This window comes from Chenopodium album, chromosome 5 (assembly GCF_948465745.1).
Source record: "Chenopodium album chromosome 5, dcCheAlbu1.1, whole genome shotgun sequence".
Lineage (NCBI taxonomy): Eukaryota > Viridiplantae > Streptophyta > Magnoliopsida > Caryophyllales > Amaranthaceae > Chenopodium > Chenopodium album.
The window spans coordinates 70,135,632-70,155,870 of NC_137838.1; the positions used below are offsets into that span (position 1 = coordinate 70,135,632).

The 20,239-nt window shown below is 29.5% G+C and overlaps 1 protein-coding gene across 1 annotated transcript; it reads left to right on the forward strand.

The window, feature by feature from the left end:
* The first annotated feature begins 5,543 nt into the window (after positions 1 to 5,543).
* Positions 5,544 to 19,444, forward strand: LOC145630949 (bZIP transcription factor TGA10-like). The gene is made up of 11 exons (XM_081683071.1): positions 5,544 to 6,042; positions 6,163 to 6,272; positions 6,830 to 6,969; positions 7,106 to 7,267; positions 7,420 to 7,488; positions 7,666 to 7,725; positions 7,988 to 8,065; positions 8,212 to 8,293; positions 8,549 to 8,820; positions 11,348 to 11,587; positions 18,945 to 19,444. Exons 1-11 carry the CDS (start codon positions 5,672 to 5,674, stop codon positions 19,092 to 19,094), a joined length of 1,734 nt encoding a protein of 577 aa, XP_081539197.1. The 5' UTR covers positions 5,544 to 5,671; the 3' UTR covers positions 19,095 to 19,444.
* Positions 19,445 to 20,239: the final 795 nt, after the last annotated feature.

The following is a 20,239-nucleotide window of genomic DNA, read 5'->3' on the forward strand; positions in this document are numbered from 1 at the left end:
TCCTAGGCTCTCAGGAAAATCTTTCACTGTTCTCAAACATTATTATCTCTACAGGTGGTTGGGATAGATTTGTGAAGAAGGGGTCCTTTTCTATTAAGGAAATGTATAAACACTTACAAGGTGATTTTGAGAAAGTTCCCTGGGTTAGAGTTCTTTGCCAAAACCAGGCCTCTCCTAAAAGCTTATTCATTACCTGATTAGTTGTTAATAACAGATTTCTTACAAGAGACAAACTGGTTGTTTGGGGTGTCGTGGATTTTCTTCTCAGATTTGGGCTATGGTCCTTAATCATCTACATTTCAATAGGGTTCCTAGCACTTTTGCTAGTGAACTAACGTGGCTGTGAAAAGTGCTAAAAGAAAGGTTGCTAAGCATCAGGTGATCTTGATGTATTTTGATGAGTGTTTACATGCTATTTGGCTACACAGGAATGACAGATTTTTAATCAAGGCCACTAGACTATGTCTGCTGTTTAGTTGTTCAAGGATGTCAGATTCAAAGTATCTTGCAGATGCAGTGAAGATATGAGGAAATATTGCTAGTATTTTTGAGTTGTTTTTTTGCTGTCTTTTGTTCTTTTGGTTGTTCTGATCTTGGAGTTAGTTTTTTAGGTGTTTTGTTGTATTCTTAACTGTTTTTCTTGGTGATTAATAAAATTTCTCTTTAATTGCCAAAAACAATTTTGTTTAATAAAAATAATTTCAGTTAAGCAAAAATAAGATGAAGTGAATGGGGCCTTACTTTAATTGGACCAGCTACTTAGGTCCTATTCTCTTCACCTTATTTTATAGAAATAAAATTATTTTTTGAATCGAAACTTTTTGTGTTGAACTAGATAGTTTTTACTTATTTTACATTGTATTTGAGTTTAGGCCGTGCTATCTTCACTTTATTAATAAAAATATTCTCTAAAAAAAGTTTAAGTTTTGTAAAAATAATTTCAATCAGTAAAAATCAGTATCTTTAAAGAACAAATATACAAGTAATAGAGAATTGGAATAAATAATTTAAATTCAATATAATTATTTTAAGTTTGGCAAAAAAATTTAATTTTAGTAAGCATAATTTCATTTCTATATACAAAAAAATTGTTTAACAAATGTAATTAGAAGAGAGTAGGGTCATACTAATTTAACTTATTATTTTTGCTAAATTGAAATTATTTTTTAGTTGTTTAAATTTATTTTTTATTAAACTGAAATTGTTTATACTAAACGTTATTGTAGACACCCATTTGTGTCTCCCCAAAACCAAACCCGGTGATGAGTGCCTTTCACGTCGAATCATAATCGAATGAAACGAAAGTGTGGAAAGGTCTAGTGTTGCGGAAAGTTTTATTTCTTTTTCTCTTCTCTCTGTTTTTGAAAACTTTATTTTAAGAAAACAGCCAATCCAGTTGGTTGGTCCATGATATGGGTCCAATAGTGGTGTAGTTGGATGGGGCTTGCAAAGACCTTTCCAACGATATATTATAAGCCCAATTCCGATGAATATTGAGGAATTTATGGCCAATTTACTAAACTGGGCCCGGTTTGAGTTTTAAGTACGGCCTAATGATCTAGGGGAGGGCCTAATATAATTTATCATTCCTAATGCAATTAGGAATGGTTTTTAGTCTTCAAGAACATTCTAGAAGGTCTTATCATTCTTAATTCAATTAGGACTCTTCAGAGTTTTAATTAGATCAAATAGCATTTTCGACTGAAATTATATTATTTTATCTTCCAATACGGTAAGTTTATCAGATTTTCGAAAACGCGTTGAAAGCCGATTTGGCGTCCAACCCCAGGCCTTGGCGCCTGGAACCAGGATTGGCGCCAGACGCCAGCATTGGCGTCTGGCGCTAGCCACTGGTCCTAGCGCCAATGAGCCAGGTCTGGCGCCAAAGTGGTTTTGTGGTCTTCAGACTCTGTTTTGATAAATTATCTTTTTTGGATGATTTTCTCTATAAATATCGTATCAAAAACTCCGTTTTGATGGGGGGATTATCAATATTCATTCACCAAGAATCTTCAATTCTCTTCTTAAAAAATCATTCTTTCTTTTCTAAAACTTTGTTTTCTCGAATACAAAATTCCGCATTCGCAAGATCTTGATACGCCTAGCCATATTCGAAGTTGCCTTCGCCCTAGACGTGAAAGGTTTTAATTTCTGAGGGTTTGGTCTCAAATCTCTATTTCAATTATTTAATTTAATTGCTTTGATTATTATTTTCCTTGAAGTTACTAACGTGTGTATTGTGTAATTAGAAAGAGGTACGAGGCATCCAAGTAAGTACTTTAAAGGTTTAATTGATATTATGATGTAGAAATCATGCTTAGATTGTTATTATAAATTCCTAGTATCATGTCTAGGGTAACTTTAATATCAAGTATAATTAAAAGTACGATGCTTCCTATATTCTTCCTAATACTTATGATTGTTAGTATCATGTTAGGGCTAAAGATTTGATTTTTATTGTTTAGTGACATGCTAGGGTTTGTTATTAATCTTGTTAGTATCATGCCTAGGATCTTGCTATGCTTTAACATGATTATAATTATGATTGATATTATTATTATTAATGATGTTGATTATTTATCATGTTGCTTGACACATATTATTTTATATTGTTATTGCTTGATCACCTTTATTGCGTGCTTAAAGGGAATTGGTATTTGCAACCACGCTTAATAAGATATTTAATAATCTTGTTTAAGGTTAATTGTGATTATAATTTCAAGTGATCGCCAATAATAGATTTGTTTGTGCATTATATTCAACCAACATAGATAAACAGGTTTAGGGTTAACCTATTGATTGTATGTTAGTCAGAAAGCGCACGTGAATACGAGCAGAATAAAGTAGAGGCCTATTATTAGGGCAGATTCAATCTCTTTTAGGTTGGATTTGTACCATCATCCCCGACCCCTTATTTGGTTCATGACCTTATGGAGTTGACGATCTCTTGGATCGTTAAGGGGTGTAACCTTCACCTCGTGAACGGTTTACAAGTTCCTTAAAAACTTGTTGGCGACTCTTTTGCTCTATCTTCTTCCCTTTTGGACGACACCGTACTTTAGTGTATGATCACAGTGGGGTTCAAGCTAGTGGGATTTAAAGGCTTGAAATTATTCCCTACAGTTATGTTTAAAGGGAGCAACACTTAGTTATCTGTTATTATCCTATATTAACAAAACTAGTTTATATCACCCATTTTTTTTCCCTTCTTCACTCCCATGGACACTTTTATCCTTCTCCCTCCTCCGCTCTCATGGCTACTATTTCCTTCTCTCTCTTCCCCACCTATGGCCATGCCGGCGATCGACCATCTTCATAACTCTAAACTGGCTAGTCGGCTAGTCGAACAAAAGACATCATAGTAGCAAAGTATGTAAAGAGGGCCTAGAGGGAAATACATTTACTCGTGCGGTTGGAGCTCGTGGTGGTGCGACAGTTGAATGGTGGTGCCTGGTGATGCTAGTGGTCGTGGCTAGTGGTGCTAATGGTCATGTGGTGGTGCGACATGTGGTACTAGTGATCGTGTAGTGGTGATAGAAGAGAAAGATCAAAATTGAAAGGGGGTGTAATTGATGAACTTATAAATAACCCTTCGACGATATAAACAAGTTTTTATTAATATAGGATATTAACTTGATAGTCTCTTTTTAAGTTGAAGAGAATAGAGCCTTATTATATGAAATATAATTAAAAAGAAACCCTTGTCACTTATAATTTAAAGACTAATGACACATTTCTCGTTAATTACATTATGGGTATGTTCGGCAATATATAGATGTGGAGGTAGCTGTTAGTTGTTGTACTAGTGGTTAGCTGTCTAAGTAGCTATTAGCTATGAGATAAATAATTACATTATGGGTATGTTCGGCAATATATAGATGTGGAGGTAGCTGTTAGTTGTTGTACTAGTGGTTAGCTGTCTAAGTAGCTATTAGCTATGAGATAAAATAACTCAAATATGCGTGTTCAGTAAGTAGTATAGTAGTTGACTAGTTGTTAACAAATATAAATTAATATTTTTTTCCTAAAATTATATAATAAAATTTTAACAGCTACGTACTTTTAATTTTCAAGCTAATAATATTAAGCTACCCCAACCACTACTACAATACCAAACACTCATTTTTTTTTTTTTATTAAGTAGTGATATGATTTGGTCAAATTACTCAAAAACCGATATCGAATTCGTCCTTAAAAAATAAATACTCCGATAACACCTATTAAATAAAATGCCTAAATTCTTGTATGTACCAGTCATAGTGTTGCGATCAATTCGATATGAATAAGAATGGTAACTTATTCTTATTGCATGCATATATTTTTTCATTTATTTTTGAAACTGCATATATTAATTAATAAATAAAATACACATTTGCTATGGAAAGATCCCCGTTGTTGAAATTTATGAAATATGGATTGAATTATCCTATATCAATTAAATTATCTAGTAAACATATTTAGTCAACGATCACAATATGAAAAAGTCAAAGAATCAATAATGTTGATTAGATCCCATCATCTCTTCAAAATTGTTCAATCAGTTCGTATCTTCCCTACATAAAATCCTGATTAAGACATAGGATCCAGTTAAGCTCCCATAAAACATATCCTCTTGATTCATCCAATCCATCCATATTGTACCTTCACCCATATTAAAATGGGAGCTCGTTTTCGGATCCGGTACCGTCAAAGATTTAACAAGATTTAAGCTACTTTTACCGAATAATTAGAAGTGCTAATTAACAAATAATTAAAGATTTTGTAATGATCAGTTTAAAACTATAAAAGCTGCATTGACAATTTAGCTAACATACCATATCTCCCCAACAAATTAAACATAAATTGCTCCTCCAATAGTTACGTCTCTCTAGTGTGTACCTAAGAAGGGTATTTTCATCATTTCAGTTTGTACTCCCTTTTTAACAACCAACCAAAGAGGTTCAGACAAAGAACCTAATTTCCTGTATTTTTTTTATTACATTTTCCCTATTTTTCATTTATTAGACAATCTGTTTTAATTTCTTTTTTTTCTCGTATTCATATTAGAACACTTAAGTTACAAACACAAAAATCTTAAAACCGTCGATATTGTTTCTAAAAAAGGAGGATCGTGGATCCAAAGCCTATATCTTTTAATTCCCTTAAAGGAAATAATCTTGTGTTGTTTAATTTAATTTTTTCAAAAAATTATTAAAAAAAATCAATTTATTTTAATTTTTTTCTTCAAATAAAAAATTTGAATTTTTAGAGTAATATTTTCAAATATAAAATCCATTTTTTTTTAATATTACAAATGGCATGGAGATTATGAAGTGAAAATTAAAACACCGCTTTCTGTTTGTGTCCATAAAAATGGAAAAATTATAATTAAAAATAATAGGGGTTAGGAAAGGGAAGAAATTAAAGTCGTCTAGTTTTGGAAGACTAATAGAAAGAAAACCACTCTCCCAAAAAATAAAAATAACAATTTTATTATAACAAACTCCTCCAAAAAATTAATTTCCATAGGAAATAAACAAGAGAAGAAGAAGAGCAAGTTGTCCTTTATCATCTTGAGCATTCATTTCAATCCCAGCTTTTTTTCCCTTATATCCTCCTCATCACTATTTCCAATTAAACACAACCGACTCTCTCTCCTCTCTTTCTCTCTCTAATTCTTTTCTTTCTCTCCATGGGTTTCCTAGGAGAGGTGGAAGCAGCAACAGCCGCGGCGGCCACGCAGCAAGAGATGAAACACCACCTGTTTACTTCTGGTGGTGTTGTTCATCCTTTCATGGCCACGACTGCGGCTGCTCCTACAACTAGTATTAATAGTAGTAATAATAATAGTAGTAGTAAAAATATTAATAGTAATGAATCATCATCTCATTTGGAATTACAACAATTCTCTCTCCTCCATCATCACCACCACCAACAACAACAGCAGCCGCAACATCATCATCATCAGCAACATCATCATCAGCAGCAACATCATCAGAATATTTCATTCAACATGATGCAATCTTCTCCATCATCTTCTTCCCTTCCTGGGAATAATTTCATGTAATTATTACTTACATATATACACTCTCATCATAAATATAAAACCTAGTCTATTTTTTTTCATTTCTTTTCTCTTTCGTATATATTTATTTATGTGATTATTTTTTTTTGACATTTTAGAGGCACGGGAAAAGAAAACAGTAGCTCTACTGGAGCGTACGACTTAGGCGAGCTAGATCAAGCTCTCTTTCTTTACCTTGATGGCCAAACAGATCATGAACAACAACGACGTGAGTAATTCATTTTTATCTTTTTTTTTTTTTTTTTTTTTTTGGGTGTGAAAAAAAATTGGAGCGGAAGAAGAAGATTCTTTGAGGATGTGATTGGGTCATATGAAAAGCATGATCAGAATTTCTGATGAAAAATCTTCCGTACTTTTATTTTTCTTTGACCAAATCATCAAAAAAAAAAAAAAAAAAAAAAAAAACCTTTTCTTTCTTCTTTTTTTTTTTTTTTTTCTAAAAGTAGAATTTTTATTTTTATTTTTGTGAAATAAAATCCCAAGTAAATAATTTGAGGATATGTCAGATGAACTCAAAATGCATGCTTAGCTACTTTATTTTCCTACTACAACAATAAGCACCGCTATTATTTCTACTACTACTCACTCACCTTTCTCTCTCTTAGCATAGCTTGCCATTGCTAGTAACAAAGTTAAGTCATTTCATCAATTATTGAACTCATCAAGTGCAACAGATTCTCATGTCTTTAATTATTATTCGCGGTCGTAGTCTTTTTTATGATTACCATGTTATTGATTGATTTGATGTTCGGGTTTTTGTTACAGAAACTCACAATTCGTCATCAACCTCACCACCTAGCGGAGGTGGACTAGGAGGCGGCGTTGGAGGTGGAGGAGGAGGAATGAGACCGCCAACTCTTAACATTTTTCCTTCTCAACCTATGCATGTTGAGCCTTCTACCAAGGTAGTCTATTACAACTTTTAAACCGTTCGTTGTTGACTATTTCATTTATTTTCATCTTCTTGTACAAGCTTTATTTATATTGTAACTAATTTTGTTATATAATTTTAATTGATTTTTGTTACGGTTGTTATTAAAGCCGAGTCCTGGAGTACTAGGAGGAGGAGGTCAATCAACGAGTGGCGGTACTAAGAGAGCATCTGAGCAGCCGCCACCAATTGAGTTGTCCAACAATAACAATAACAACAATAATAATAATAAATCGAAAAATCAACCCGCTGAACAATCCAAGTCTATCAAAGTAAGTTGATCCTATACGATTATAAATTGATGTAGCTTTAAACAATTGTTGTTGGGATTTTTATATTATCAACCCGAAAACGAAATGAGGAATTAAATTAATAATGTGTTGTATTTAATTACATTATTCTTCTTCTTTTTTTATGAGAGCAGCGTGAAGGTAACCGCAAAGGTCCAACATCAAGCTCGGAGCAAGAAGGGCCGAAAACACCCGACCCTAAGGTTGTTACTATCGCCATTTTTGTACAAATATATAAATAATTAATTAAATTTCATCAAATGAGTATCATGATCAATTGAAGTCATAACTTAAAAAAACGAGGATTTGAATTTTTGTAAAATTCAACGAATAACGCTTTCAAATTGTACTGAGTTTTGGGTATTATTGCTTGCAAGCAGACATTAAGAAGACTTGCTCAGAATAGAGAGGCAGCTAGGAAAAGCAGGCTTAGAAAAAAGGTAAGTCAATGTCACAGCTTTACATTTTTAATATTATTCATGCATTTAGCCATTTTCATATAGTCCTTTGTTTGTTAAGCTTTCCTATTCAACTAGTACAATTTGTATATTTATCTACTAACCACTATATTTTATCAACATTTTTAGTTAAATTAATAATGTACCTTTTTTTTAAATGTTTGTTTCACTTATTTTTAATTAGTTTTGTTTTACTCATATTTTTAATTAATCCATTTGTTCAAACTTCAAACAATATATGCAGGCTTATGTTCAGCAGTTAGAATCAAGTAGGATAAGACTTGCTCAGTTAGAACAAGAACTTCAACGTGCCCGAGCACAAGTAAGTTTAATTACGCTACCATTTAATTTTGAATTTAGTTATCACGTTACTAAATTTAAATTTCATTATAAGATAACATAATAAATTTGGAGAAAGTACGTGACGAGTGTATAAGAAAAGGTTAACATTTAATTTCGTTTATTAAGGGTATATTTTTCGGAGGAGGTGTAGCTGGAGGCGGAGGAACGGACCAAGGTGTCCCTCTAGGTGTTACCAACATAAGCTCAGGTACGGTACTACAATTTTAGTCGTATAAGTAAGGCATAATATTAATTAAATCATTATTATAATGCCTAGTTGAATATATGTATGTTTGACAACTTGTAGTAGTTAACGACAATTTTTAATAATTAATCACTAATTCAACCCTTTATATAGTCATACCAAACAGTACGAACCAATAACATAGAATATGTCAATCACATTACTAAAATTAGTACTAATTACGGCGTAGTAATTTTTTTTTTTAATTTTTTTTTTTAGACGCAGCAGTGTTTGACTTGGAATACACAAGGTGGCTGGAAGAGCACCACCGGTTGACCTGCGAGCTCCGAGCAGCGGTACAAGAACATATATCAGAGAACGAGCTCAAAATGTACGTCGATAATTGCTTAGCACATTACGATGTTATAATGAATCTCAAGGGCATGGTGGCGAAAACCGACGTGTTCCACCTAGTGTCCGGTATGTGGAAGACCCCGGCCGAGCGGTGCTTCATGTGGATGGGTGGTTTCCGCCCTTCTGAGGTCATTAAGGTAATACGCACTTCTTCTATTAGCTTTACGTACTAATAATATTAACCTAAGCTCTCAATTTAAAGTAGTTATTTCATAAAATAATTATAATGATGTACTTCAGAGTGATTAATTTTACCCTATTAATTAGGACATTGTGAAAATTATTCGTGCTATTCAACTTGGGAGACAACAACTTTAATTTTCTAACTATAGATGAACATATATTTTTTAACGTATATTAATAACACAAACTTCAAAAAAAAATCGGATGTACAATAATTATTGTACATTCATCATAAAGATAGCATAAAGTGATTAAAAGTTACCCCTAAAATGAATAAAAGTTACCCTATTATGCATAAAAGTAACCCAATACAAATAAAAATTATATATACTTTATTAGTAAGAAAACACATTTTAAATGACTAAAAATCAATTATTAATGATCGAATGTAATTAAATTACCTTTATAAAACTTTTCTTGTTGTCTATTTATATAAAAATTGTATTATATTTAAAGTTACCCAAAAAAGCAAAAAATTACCCAAAAATTAGCAAAAAAGTTACCCTCATACTGCTTGATGTAAACTAATATTGGTGTAAACCGGGTGTATACAAAAGTTTTTCTATCAATAAATACTTGTTTGATAATTTTTGTGTATACAAACATGTTTAGTTTTAAAAAATCTATTAAAATTATCAACAAATTATAATGTAATGCTAAGTTTAATTTAATGGTCAAAGCTAGCTAGCTAACCAATCTAATTATCTTTATATTTTCGTATAAAGCTCAAAATATACATGCACTCTAATATTGACGTTTCTTTTGGATGACAATTGCCTCTCTTTTATTTTCTTTTCTTTTTGTTTTTAATATATAAGAAAATTGCATATAATAGGAGACTATAAATAATAAGAAAAGTGCAAAGAATACTAACTAATAATAGTATGAGAAGCACTAGGAAAGTAGGAAGTACAATCAAATTTCATCTTTCTATTGATATAAGTAGAAGAAATTATCAAATCAACTTTGATGTGGAACAACTTTTATTTTCTTGAATAAGAACTACTCCTTTCATTCTTATATCCATAAATTTGAATCTTTTGTGTCACAATGCGACCAATAAGTCGATTATAGTCGTCTATGATAATAAGTTAAAGGTAGTTTGTTTATACACTCTTAACATTAAATTCTTACCCTTGTTATAACCCTAGATTAAAGTCTACACTAATAACTAATTACTATACATATTTGTTATGCCTTTAAATTAAAGTTGTTGTCCACCACTTTTATGCCAAACTTGATATTACTTTTCTAGTTGGCTTGAAAAGATGAGAGTAGGATGATAAACTAGAACACAATCCTAAGCTAAAATTAAATCATATGAAGTATACTCCTCTTCTTTTTACAAGTGTTACAATTTGACCGGATATTTGTTATTAGCTAAAATATGTGATCAATAATATCTTTATTCTTTAATGTCTATTATATTAGTAAAAATAAAAAAGATGCGTATTAATATCATGAAAGTTTACATTTTTATTAACTACTCTGTTAACATTATATTATACAACAATTTGATACATATTATTATATATATACATGAAAAAAAATATAAATAAATAAATAAAAGAAAAAAGAAATAGAAAAAGGACATAGGTGTTCAGATAACATGGATATAGGAGTACAATTTGTCTTTAGAGTAAAGTGGGAGTGGGGAGAAGAAGATCTGCATGAAGGGTATGAAAATAAATGAAGAAAGGAATCTTGAAGAAGGTTTCCAATAAAAGGACTAAAATGAGGTGATGTTCTGGTTCAAACCCTAAAGCAATGTCTGTTACTTCTTCTTATACACTTCATCCTAATACCATTATATGGTGGTACTCTTAAATTATGAATATGGGTAAACTTGCACGGCTCTAGCTACTCCCTTACTCCCTCCCTTTTTCTCTTTCCTCTTACATTCATGAGCCTTGGATTATTGTATGCTCGTGTCTTTTTATTATTGCAATAGTTGAGTTTTTACGCTATTCACACACATCATTATAATAATCATCAATTGAGATTATCTACATAAAGAAAAGTATAGTAAAATGGGGTCTTGTTACTGTTTTTAGTTTTGTCTCAATACATATACTTTAGTGATATCACTTTTTTTTTTTTTAGTTTAAATCTCTATTTTGTTGCAATTATTAATCATAAATAAATAATAAATGATAACTATTTCATTATTTGGTTCCTAGAAATTTACAAGAATATTTTTTAAATTTATTATTAAATTAACCTAACTACTCTTGAACAATGATTTTAATAATATTTTGGACCTTCATATAATCCCCAAGTATTGTGAAGTTTAGAATAAATGAAATATATGCATTGTTATTGATTAGTATTTCTACTTTACTATTTTTTTTTTTAACGGGTACTTTTAACTAACTTGAATAAGAATAACCCTTATTGCAAGTATATTTAAAGTAGTCCTAAGAAGAAAAAAAAAAAATTAAAAATCTCATTTTGGTTGCCCTTTTTTCGCATTGTTATTAGATAATATTGCACCAAATCGAGCCATTGAGTGACCAACAATTGATGGGCATATGTGGGTTGCAACAATCGACCCATGAGGCTGAAGAGGCGCTATCGCAAGGGCTAGATGCACTCCAACAATCTCTCTCGGACGTGATCGCCTCCGATGCCTTGAGTTGTCCTCCTAACATGACCAACTACATGGGTCAGATGGCTCTTGCCATGAACAAGCTCTCTACGATGGAGAACTTTGTAAGACAGGTACGTTAATAATTAATATATCTTAGCAAATTATTAGTATTGTGGACTTGTCGTAGTACTTTGAATAATTAAGTTTCCCATAATTCATTTGTCCTAGTTGTCCTACCTTACATAGGTAAAATTAAATGACTAAAATCAAAACTTACAGTTGTTGACCTTTTTCAAAATCTCAATTACGATGTCACACATTTTTTTTTTGAATGAATTATGATGTCATTCTTAATCTCTCACAATTAGTACTTGTGGTTTGATTATTGTTAATAAATGTAATATGCGGAAAGTCTAATGTTTCCTTTGATTTTTCATAGTACTCGTACCATATTAATTAAATTATAACTTTAATACTCGTACTATATTTTGTCTATATATACATATTTCTATGGTTAAATGGTTATACAAAAATTAAAATTTTATAAATATACTAGTATATATATTGAGACAATAAATCCAACAAGATTATATGTTTTGTCTCATATGGAGTATATGCAAAAATAACCAACATTAAGTACGTAAATAATGTAAAAACAATAAGATATAACTAAGAAAGAAACTAAAGAAGTTAGAGTAGTGAGAAAGTGCTTCCGAATTTATATATAGCAGACCATAAATAGCCTTGTTTAGTTTTCCTTATGGACAAAATAAGGCCGCATGTAATCTTATGTAAGTTACATGCATTAGGCTAAGGCCTTGTTTGGTCATAGCGTTTGAGGAAGCGATTAGCGTTTTGACCAGTTAAAACACCATTAGAAAAAAATTGAGAGTGTTTGGCATATTGGATAAGAAGGCATGTAATCATAATTAAGTTGTGTGCATTTGTCATCTTTTTAGCATGTTATACAAAAATACATTTTAAAACAAGGCTTGACTTACCTCATGTTATTGAGAACGTAATATATGCTATACACAATGTAACAATAACATATAACTATATAAGCAGGTTTTATAATTAAATTCGATTTAAATTATTATTGTCATATTATTCGAGAGTTGAATAGATTTAAGACTGTAACTCGTATTTAGGGGCTATTTCGTATTTAATTTGAGCACGGAGAAGGCTAATTTTGGAAATCGGGTGGGACCAAAAATGGAAGTAAAGAATCAGGTACTGCTATGGTTGGAAAACCTACTCCAATCAGATAACCTACTACAAGAGCATGGCTAATTATTGGAGTATTAAAAAAAAGGGTGTCAAAAAAAGGATAAATGTCCTTTATACTAATAGTTTTTGAAATGGACCCTCAAATTTAGGAAAAGGGCAAAAATTAAAAAGAAAACCCTAGTGTTGTGGTTAGAGAGGGACATTTAGCATAGTGACAGCTTGGCTTAATTAATTATGTTTTGTGATACGTGGCATTTTACACCAACTTGGTTGAACTTAATATTTCAATTTTAGTTTGATTATTATTGAATATAATGTTGATTAGATTAGAAGCGTCTTAAGACTCTTAACTACTATTTTATTTAGTTTGCGGACCACTTTTAACAAGATAATTGGTTTTTTTGTTTTGAGTTATATATAATTCATTAAATTAATTTCAATTTGATTTTCAGTAATCAAGCATGCATAGTTATAGGTGAAAACAATCGCTAGCTAAGCGCTAGAGATATGACATTTGAATTATAATATGTTAATCATTCATGTTGCTCTTAATTTCAATTTTTATAATTATGAAAATTAATATTTTTTTCAATCTTACCTAAATATATAGGTAGCATCCTAATTTAGAGTTAACTAATGTAGGTCATGATTATTTTATACTATAAAACTATCTACTTTTTGTTGTCCATAGTTTCGCATTATTATTCACCACAATGTGACAATTAAAATCTTATAAAAATACATATTTTATATCTATACTTCGTATTTTGAAGCGAATTTGAACCAACTCAAAGGATGAACCAACTCAAAGGATATTAATAAAGTACGAACTTGTTTTAAAAGAAAAGTACAAACTACATTGTAATATACTTCGACTATATGACAATAATTAACACTAATTAAATAAATAAATAAATAATATACTAGCAACAAGAATTTATTATTATTATTATTATTATTATTATTATTATTATTATTATTATTATTATTATTATTATTACTAGATGTAAGTCCGTGCGATTGCACGGTTCTAGTAAATTATTTTATTTAATATAAGATTTTGTACAGTTATGAAGATCATTCATGAAATATTTGGATAAATTAAAATTTCTAATATCATAAGATATTTTTTTTGTTAATTTAACACTAAAGATATATATTTCGTTATTTTATTTATTTTACATGGTGCTTGAATATAAAATCCCAAATATGTAATTAAATATAAATTAAATAATAAATTTATTGTACATGTCATCTTTTTTATGAGAGATGAAAATTAAAAGCTGAACTGAATTGAACTGATTGAAGATGAACTAAACTGAACTGAAATTAAGCTGAAGTGAACAGGCCCTAAATGACATCTTTTTTTTATTGTAATTATAACTTTTTAAAAAATATCTTATAATTTTAATGTGTTTACACAATACATTGTTTTTAATAAAACATTTTGACTTTTATCACTAAAAAAATCAAGAAATTATAGTGCACCATTCAATAAACTATCCAGACATCGTCCGGGAACAACACTAATTTATATAATAGCAGTCCAAAGACATCAAGTTGTTCATTCTAAAAAAAACAATAAAAGAGTACAAACAGATGTAATTTAAGGATAAAACAAATTACTCATTGTGAAATGGAGATAATCTAAGTAAATAAGAATGAACTTTCTTAGTCACTATGTGATTTTTTTGGGTGTTTAGAGAGTCATTGAGACAAGTGATGAGACTCGATCTCAAAATTTCTTGAAAATGGGAGGTGAGCTGAATTTATATATGGTAATTATTAAAAATTAGAGAGAGTTTTCTAAATTTCTCTCTCTATATAAGGACAAACATAGTCATATGAGATTTAGTTTTATTTGTCTCGATAAGTACATTATTAATATCTAATTTTTGTAATATTTGCTAGGGAGCGATTAAATATATTTGCCATCAAAGATTTGCATTGATATATGTAAAAAAGATAATTATTAGTTTTTTTTTAATAGTTTAAATTTTAATTATTTACTATTCCTGCGATGCACGGTTCTAGTAAATATTTTTATTAATTTAAGATTTTTTTATATGAAGATCATTCATTAGATATTTGGATAAAATTCCTAATATCATAAGATAATTTTTAAAAAAAAAAAAATTTAACACTAAAGTTATCTTTTGTAGGTTTATTTATTTTACGTGGCGCTTGAATTTAAAATTCCAAACCTTATTCTTTAATTTTGCTTAGGTGACAATTTAATTTTTTAATAAAAAATAAATGAAAAATCATTTTATTTATTGGTTAAAATAAGTCCTTTGCAAATGCGTTTTTTTTTATATAATCGTTATCTTTCAAAATGTTACTCTCATCTAGAATATTTTAACTATTAAAAAAATTAGGGAAATCTTCTAATTGAATTTCTCTCTATATATAAGGAAAAACATAGTGATATGAGATTTAGTTTTATTCGTTTTGATGAGTACATTATTAATATCTAATTTTTATAATATTTGTAGGGAGAGATTAAAAATATTTACGATCAAAGATTTACATCCATATATGTAAAAAAAGATAATTATAAGTTTTTAAAATAATTTAAATATTAATTGTTCACTATTCATTATTTTTACGTGGCAAAATTCTTAAATCTTATTCGTCACTTTTTCTTAGGTGACGAGTGAATTTTTTAATTCTAAAATAAATTATTAATAAAAAATTCATTGGTCAAAATAATACATTTTCTTATGTGGCGCGCCGAATGCTTCCGAAAAATGCCTACTTTATTTATATATATTAGATTATTATTTTGGGATAAATGGTTGAGAAAGACTAGAAATTCATATCTTAAAAAAAAAAAAAAAAAAAAAAAAAAAAAAAAAAGGAGAGAGACTAGAATTCATTATTTCTCTTATGGTCCTATGGAGCACATAGTAATAGAAAAAGGCCTACTTGAGGATGACCAAAATAGCGTTAAAAAAAGCTCAAGTTATTCAAGTGACTTTTTTTGTGAAAGAAAAAATCGTAGGAGTGAATAAGTTAGAGAATTTACATACTTCGTAGCATGTTGGGATTGGAAAGTTGCCCTTATGTAAATGACTTTGTGGCCATTATTATTTGTAAAACACCTGAGTGGCTTGAATTTGAATATTCAGAAGTCACAACACCACTCAAAGTCCACCTAGAAAATTTGTCCCCGATGTGATGTTACATTGTTTCGGAATAGATATTCACATATTCATATATACATAGTACTTCATATTTACGATCACGTTTGTTTGAAATAAAAATTGATTATGATTGAATTAAGCATTATACTTTTAATAAAATTGTGTGATTGAAAAATTATTATTGTGACTACTTTTTTTTTTGTTTTTTTTTTTAATTTATTCAAATGGAAGGAGTTTTTTTTTAAAAAAAAAAAAAAAAAATTAGTTCAAAAATCAATATTTAAATTAGTTGATATACTATAAGCCTTTTCCCTTTAATGGCTTATCAAGAGTCTAAGACCAAAACTTACTATGGTTATATTACTTATATATAGAGTATGATGTACCGATTATTATAAAAATGAAATAAAAATAATGCATTATAAAGTTGTTTTTGGATCAACTAAATTTCTGCTATTATAAATTATTATAAAAAACTTTACCAAATAATCTAGTTAATAATGGATAGATACTCACTCGGTGTAATAGTGAATAGTACCAAAAACTTATTTATTGTGAGAGAACCGTTTTATTATAGAAAAAGGGGGTGTCACGCGAGTATTAATGAACATTCGCAACACAGAGAATGGAAGTTAGAAAGCATGCATAAAAAACAGAGAGGAAAGTGGGCCCATATAAATATCAACATCGAAAGATCTTTTAGGCCCATAACTCATGATGTCAGAGTCATAACCGCTTGACCTACAAAACTCCATGGCCCATCGCCCCATCCCACGCTCATAAATCCCCCCTTCTCTTCTCACATCACCTTTTCCAATCAATTGCTTCTATTCTTTTCTCGTACTTCTTCGCTTTTACTCCCTCCATGTTTTAATAAATGTTATACTTTAATCAAATATTTATGTTAAGACCTGACTTTGACCATTAAATTATCTTCTCCTAATTATATATTAGTAAAGCTATAAAAAATAGTACTTCATAATTATTATGAAAGTATATCTTATAACAAATCCAACAATGTAACAATAACATTTGTTTTTTTTTTATTTTATTTTTTTTTATATATTATTAATAAAATAATCAAGTCAAAATCATTATGTAAGTAGTGAAAAAAAGTTAAGGTGTAACATTTATTTAAACATCGAGGGAGTATTTAGAATTAAAATCAAATACTTCCTCTGTCTTTTTCTTGCCTCCAATACTTTGTATTAATACATTATTCTAATAAAACTTTAATTTTAAATAGTATAGATTAATGTGAATCTAACAAGGTTTCGCATGATTAAATTTTTCTTAAAATATAAATCACCTTATAGGCGAATTTGAGTAGAGTTAGCAAATAGTATACAATAAATGTGTGAAGTATAAACAGAATTTGTATAATTTTTGGTACATAAAATTAAAATCATTTTGATAGTATATATTGCTTCTATTTTATTATTGTATTATTGTTCATAGAATTTCTTTGAACTTCATTTGGGTAGAAAATTAATTCATTTACCACCTTAATTAAGCTCAATATTGTGATACATTTGTATACTTCATTTTCAATGCAAAGCAATGCATACTTCATTTTCTATTAAACTTTAAAATATTGACCTTGTTTTGGAAATATTTCATGTATACACCTTATTATTATTTAATCATTTTCTATAAAAAAAAATAAAATAAAATAGTCATAATTGTATTTCAAAATTTGTGAAAGGGACTCACTGGAAACTTCTCACATGTCAAATTAATCCGGGTTAGTAGGATAGACCCTTTAGAGATAAACAAAAAAGGATAAAGGAATTTCACCCCAAAGTATATCAAGTGGGATTTGATTTTCACTAGGCCAAGCATTGCATGGTAACTGTGAAGTCAAGTATGACTGTAAGATTACATACAACCTTTAACCAACCAATCTACGGAGTACAAAGGCTATTTTATAAAACTAATTTTTATTTTCTTTAAAAAAAATGAAAACACTTATCGGTATTGAAAGTCTTATTTTATGGATAGAAGTCGAAATTATACCTCGTGTTAGAATGGAATTGGATAGCAAATGTGAATATATGATGCCTCCATAATGTTCAACATCGGACTATGATAGTTTGATTAGTCACAATATTTTGGATAATTCAATACCATACCTATTGACAAAAATGAATGAGACATATGCAGGGAACATAACTGATAATTACATACTAGTAGATTTGTGTTGTCAACTTCTTGCTGGTAGCTAATAAGCAGTTTTCAAAAATCAAATTAGCTTTTGTATATACTTCCTCTCTTATTTGTCAAATCATAATGATAACCACACTTATATTAATAAATATAATTATTACATCTTCTAATTAAAACCCTTTGCATAAATAATCTTATGTTAAAAAGAAAGGGTCCAAAGTATCACCCTATGTTTCCATTAATTACAAAGTATATAATATGGTTCTCTTTTGACAGTTCAACCATTCACAGCTAAAGTCTAATCAATCATACTAAGTTGTGTAAAATTTCTATCAATTTTCAACCATCCTATAGTCTTATTATCATTGATTAATACCATTAATATTACCCAATCTGCGTTTTTCTAGTACAAATATGCTTCTTTGTAGTCCAATTCACATTTCAAATTCTTATTCAAGACTCAAGACTAGACCTTTAGTCATTATTAGAGATATGCACTAGAATTTGTTTCAAAAGATGCATAATTGCCATGATATTATTATGGTTGTTGAGTAATGTTACATGGTATGGTACGTATCTAGAATTGCGTTTAATATATGGGAGGATTCGATCTTATGATTTCAAAATCACAATGTGAATCCCCAACCAACTAAACTAGACCTTGGTTGATACATACATATAACTTATGTACGTAGAGTACACTCGTTTATGCATGGATTTACACCAAAAATGAATACACTATATACATGGAAAAATGTATAGATTATAAAGCATGTATATGCTCGCATAAGCATAATATTAGATAAAAATTTTTTCCAATTTCATACATTTGGAATCTATATTCATCTATTAATCTTGCACTTAAACATTACTTATCAATCTGATGAAATTATAAAAAAATTAGGTATTAAATATCTAAATCAATAATTTTTAATTTTGTTTTCAGGGAGATAGTTTAAGGCACCAAACATTTCACCGGTTACATCAAATATTGTCAACGCGTCAAGCAGCAAGGTGTTTTCTGACAATAGCTGAGTACTTCCATCGACTTCGTGCACTAAGCTCCTTATGGATGGCTAGGCCAAGGCAAGAATAGATAGCATGAACAACCCAAAGGAAGCAAGCTAGCTAGCTAGTAATAGAAGAAAATTTGCAAAAGTTTTTCAATATATTATATTTTCTAATAATAGTTAATCATGATCAATGTGCTTCCTCTTAAAGTTTATGAGGTACCAATTTATAAGTTCAATATTGCTTAATTAAATCTTGTGTTGGTCTCCTAAAGATATGTATACAGATAGTTAGAATGCGTAATTTTAGATTTAGATGCACTAGACAATCTCTTGCACCTTTTTAATGCGATAATTTTTTTGTTATGTTGTTACAAATTAGGGATGAGAGTTTTTCAATTACGCATGGTTTAATTTCATACTTTCATGTATGTTTTGCCAACCTTGTAAACACAAATGGCCAATGTAGTCATCTCAAAGAAAACACAAACACACACACACAAAAAAAAAAAAAAAAAGGATTAACAAGGTATGTTAAATTATGATTTAAACTTGCAACCTGACAAAAAACGATCATTGTTTGAACCCACGTGTTTGAAATTTATAAAAAAAAAAAAATCAAGGAATTTATGATTAATAAGACTTTTTTTCCCTACATTTTGCAAAATTATACAATAATTATTACTATCTCCGTTAACTTTTATTTGTAACTTTGGAATATTTTATATCTCACAAATAATACCCCAAAATTGTAAATAAAAGTTAACAAAGGTAGTATATTATTTGTCCCCTCACTTTAAAATTTATGACTCCGCCTATGCGGTCACACACTCGCATCAAAGTTTGAGAAATCGCTACTACCATCATTTTGTAAATGTGTAATTTTTTTAGCATTTATAATATTTTTAACTTTTCAAAAAAAAAAAAAAAAAAGCATTTAGTCATGGAGCTTGAATAAATTTGAACACGTACTCACAAACAAAATTTATCATTTACAAAAGAATGTAATGCTAGTAATTCTACTGAGATATTGAGGGATTTAGTGAGTTTAGAATAGATATAAAAAATAGGGTTTTTCTAAGCTATACCCCTAAGGTAGTTGAGTTTCTAAATTGTACCCATGCTTTTTCAAGTTTCTAAATCGTGCCCTTCAATTTCTTATCAATACTAAAATGTACCCTTATTAGTTATTTATAAGTTAATTGAGAGTGTGATTTCGTGGCTTTAGTTT

Excerpts from the sequence above, each read along its gene's own strand:
- LOC145630949 (XM_081683071.1), top strand. The coding sequence starts at position 5,672 with ATGGGTTTCCTAGGAGAGGTGGAAGCAGCAACAGCCGCGGCGGCCACG. Across the intron at positions 6,273-6,829 it reads AGATCATGAACAACAACGAC|AAACTCACAATTCGTCATCA; the intron begins GTGAGTAATTCA and ends TTTTTGTTACAG. Across the intron at positions 8,821-11,347 it reads GCCCTTCTGAGGTCATTAAG|ATAATATTGCACCAAATCGA; the intron begins GTAATACGCACT and ends CATTGTTATTAG.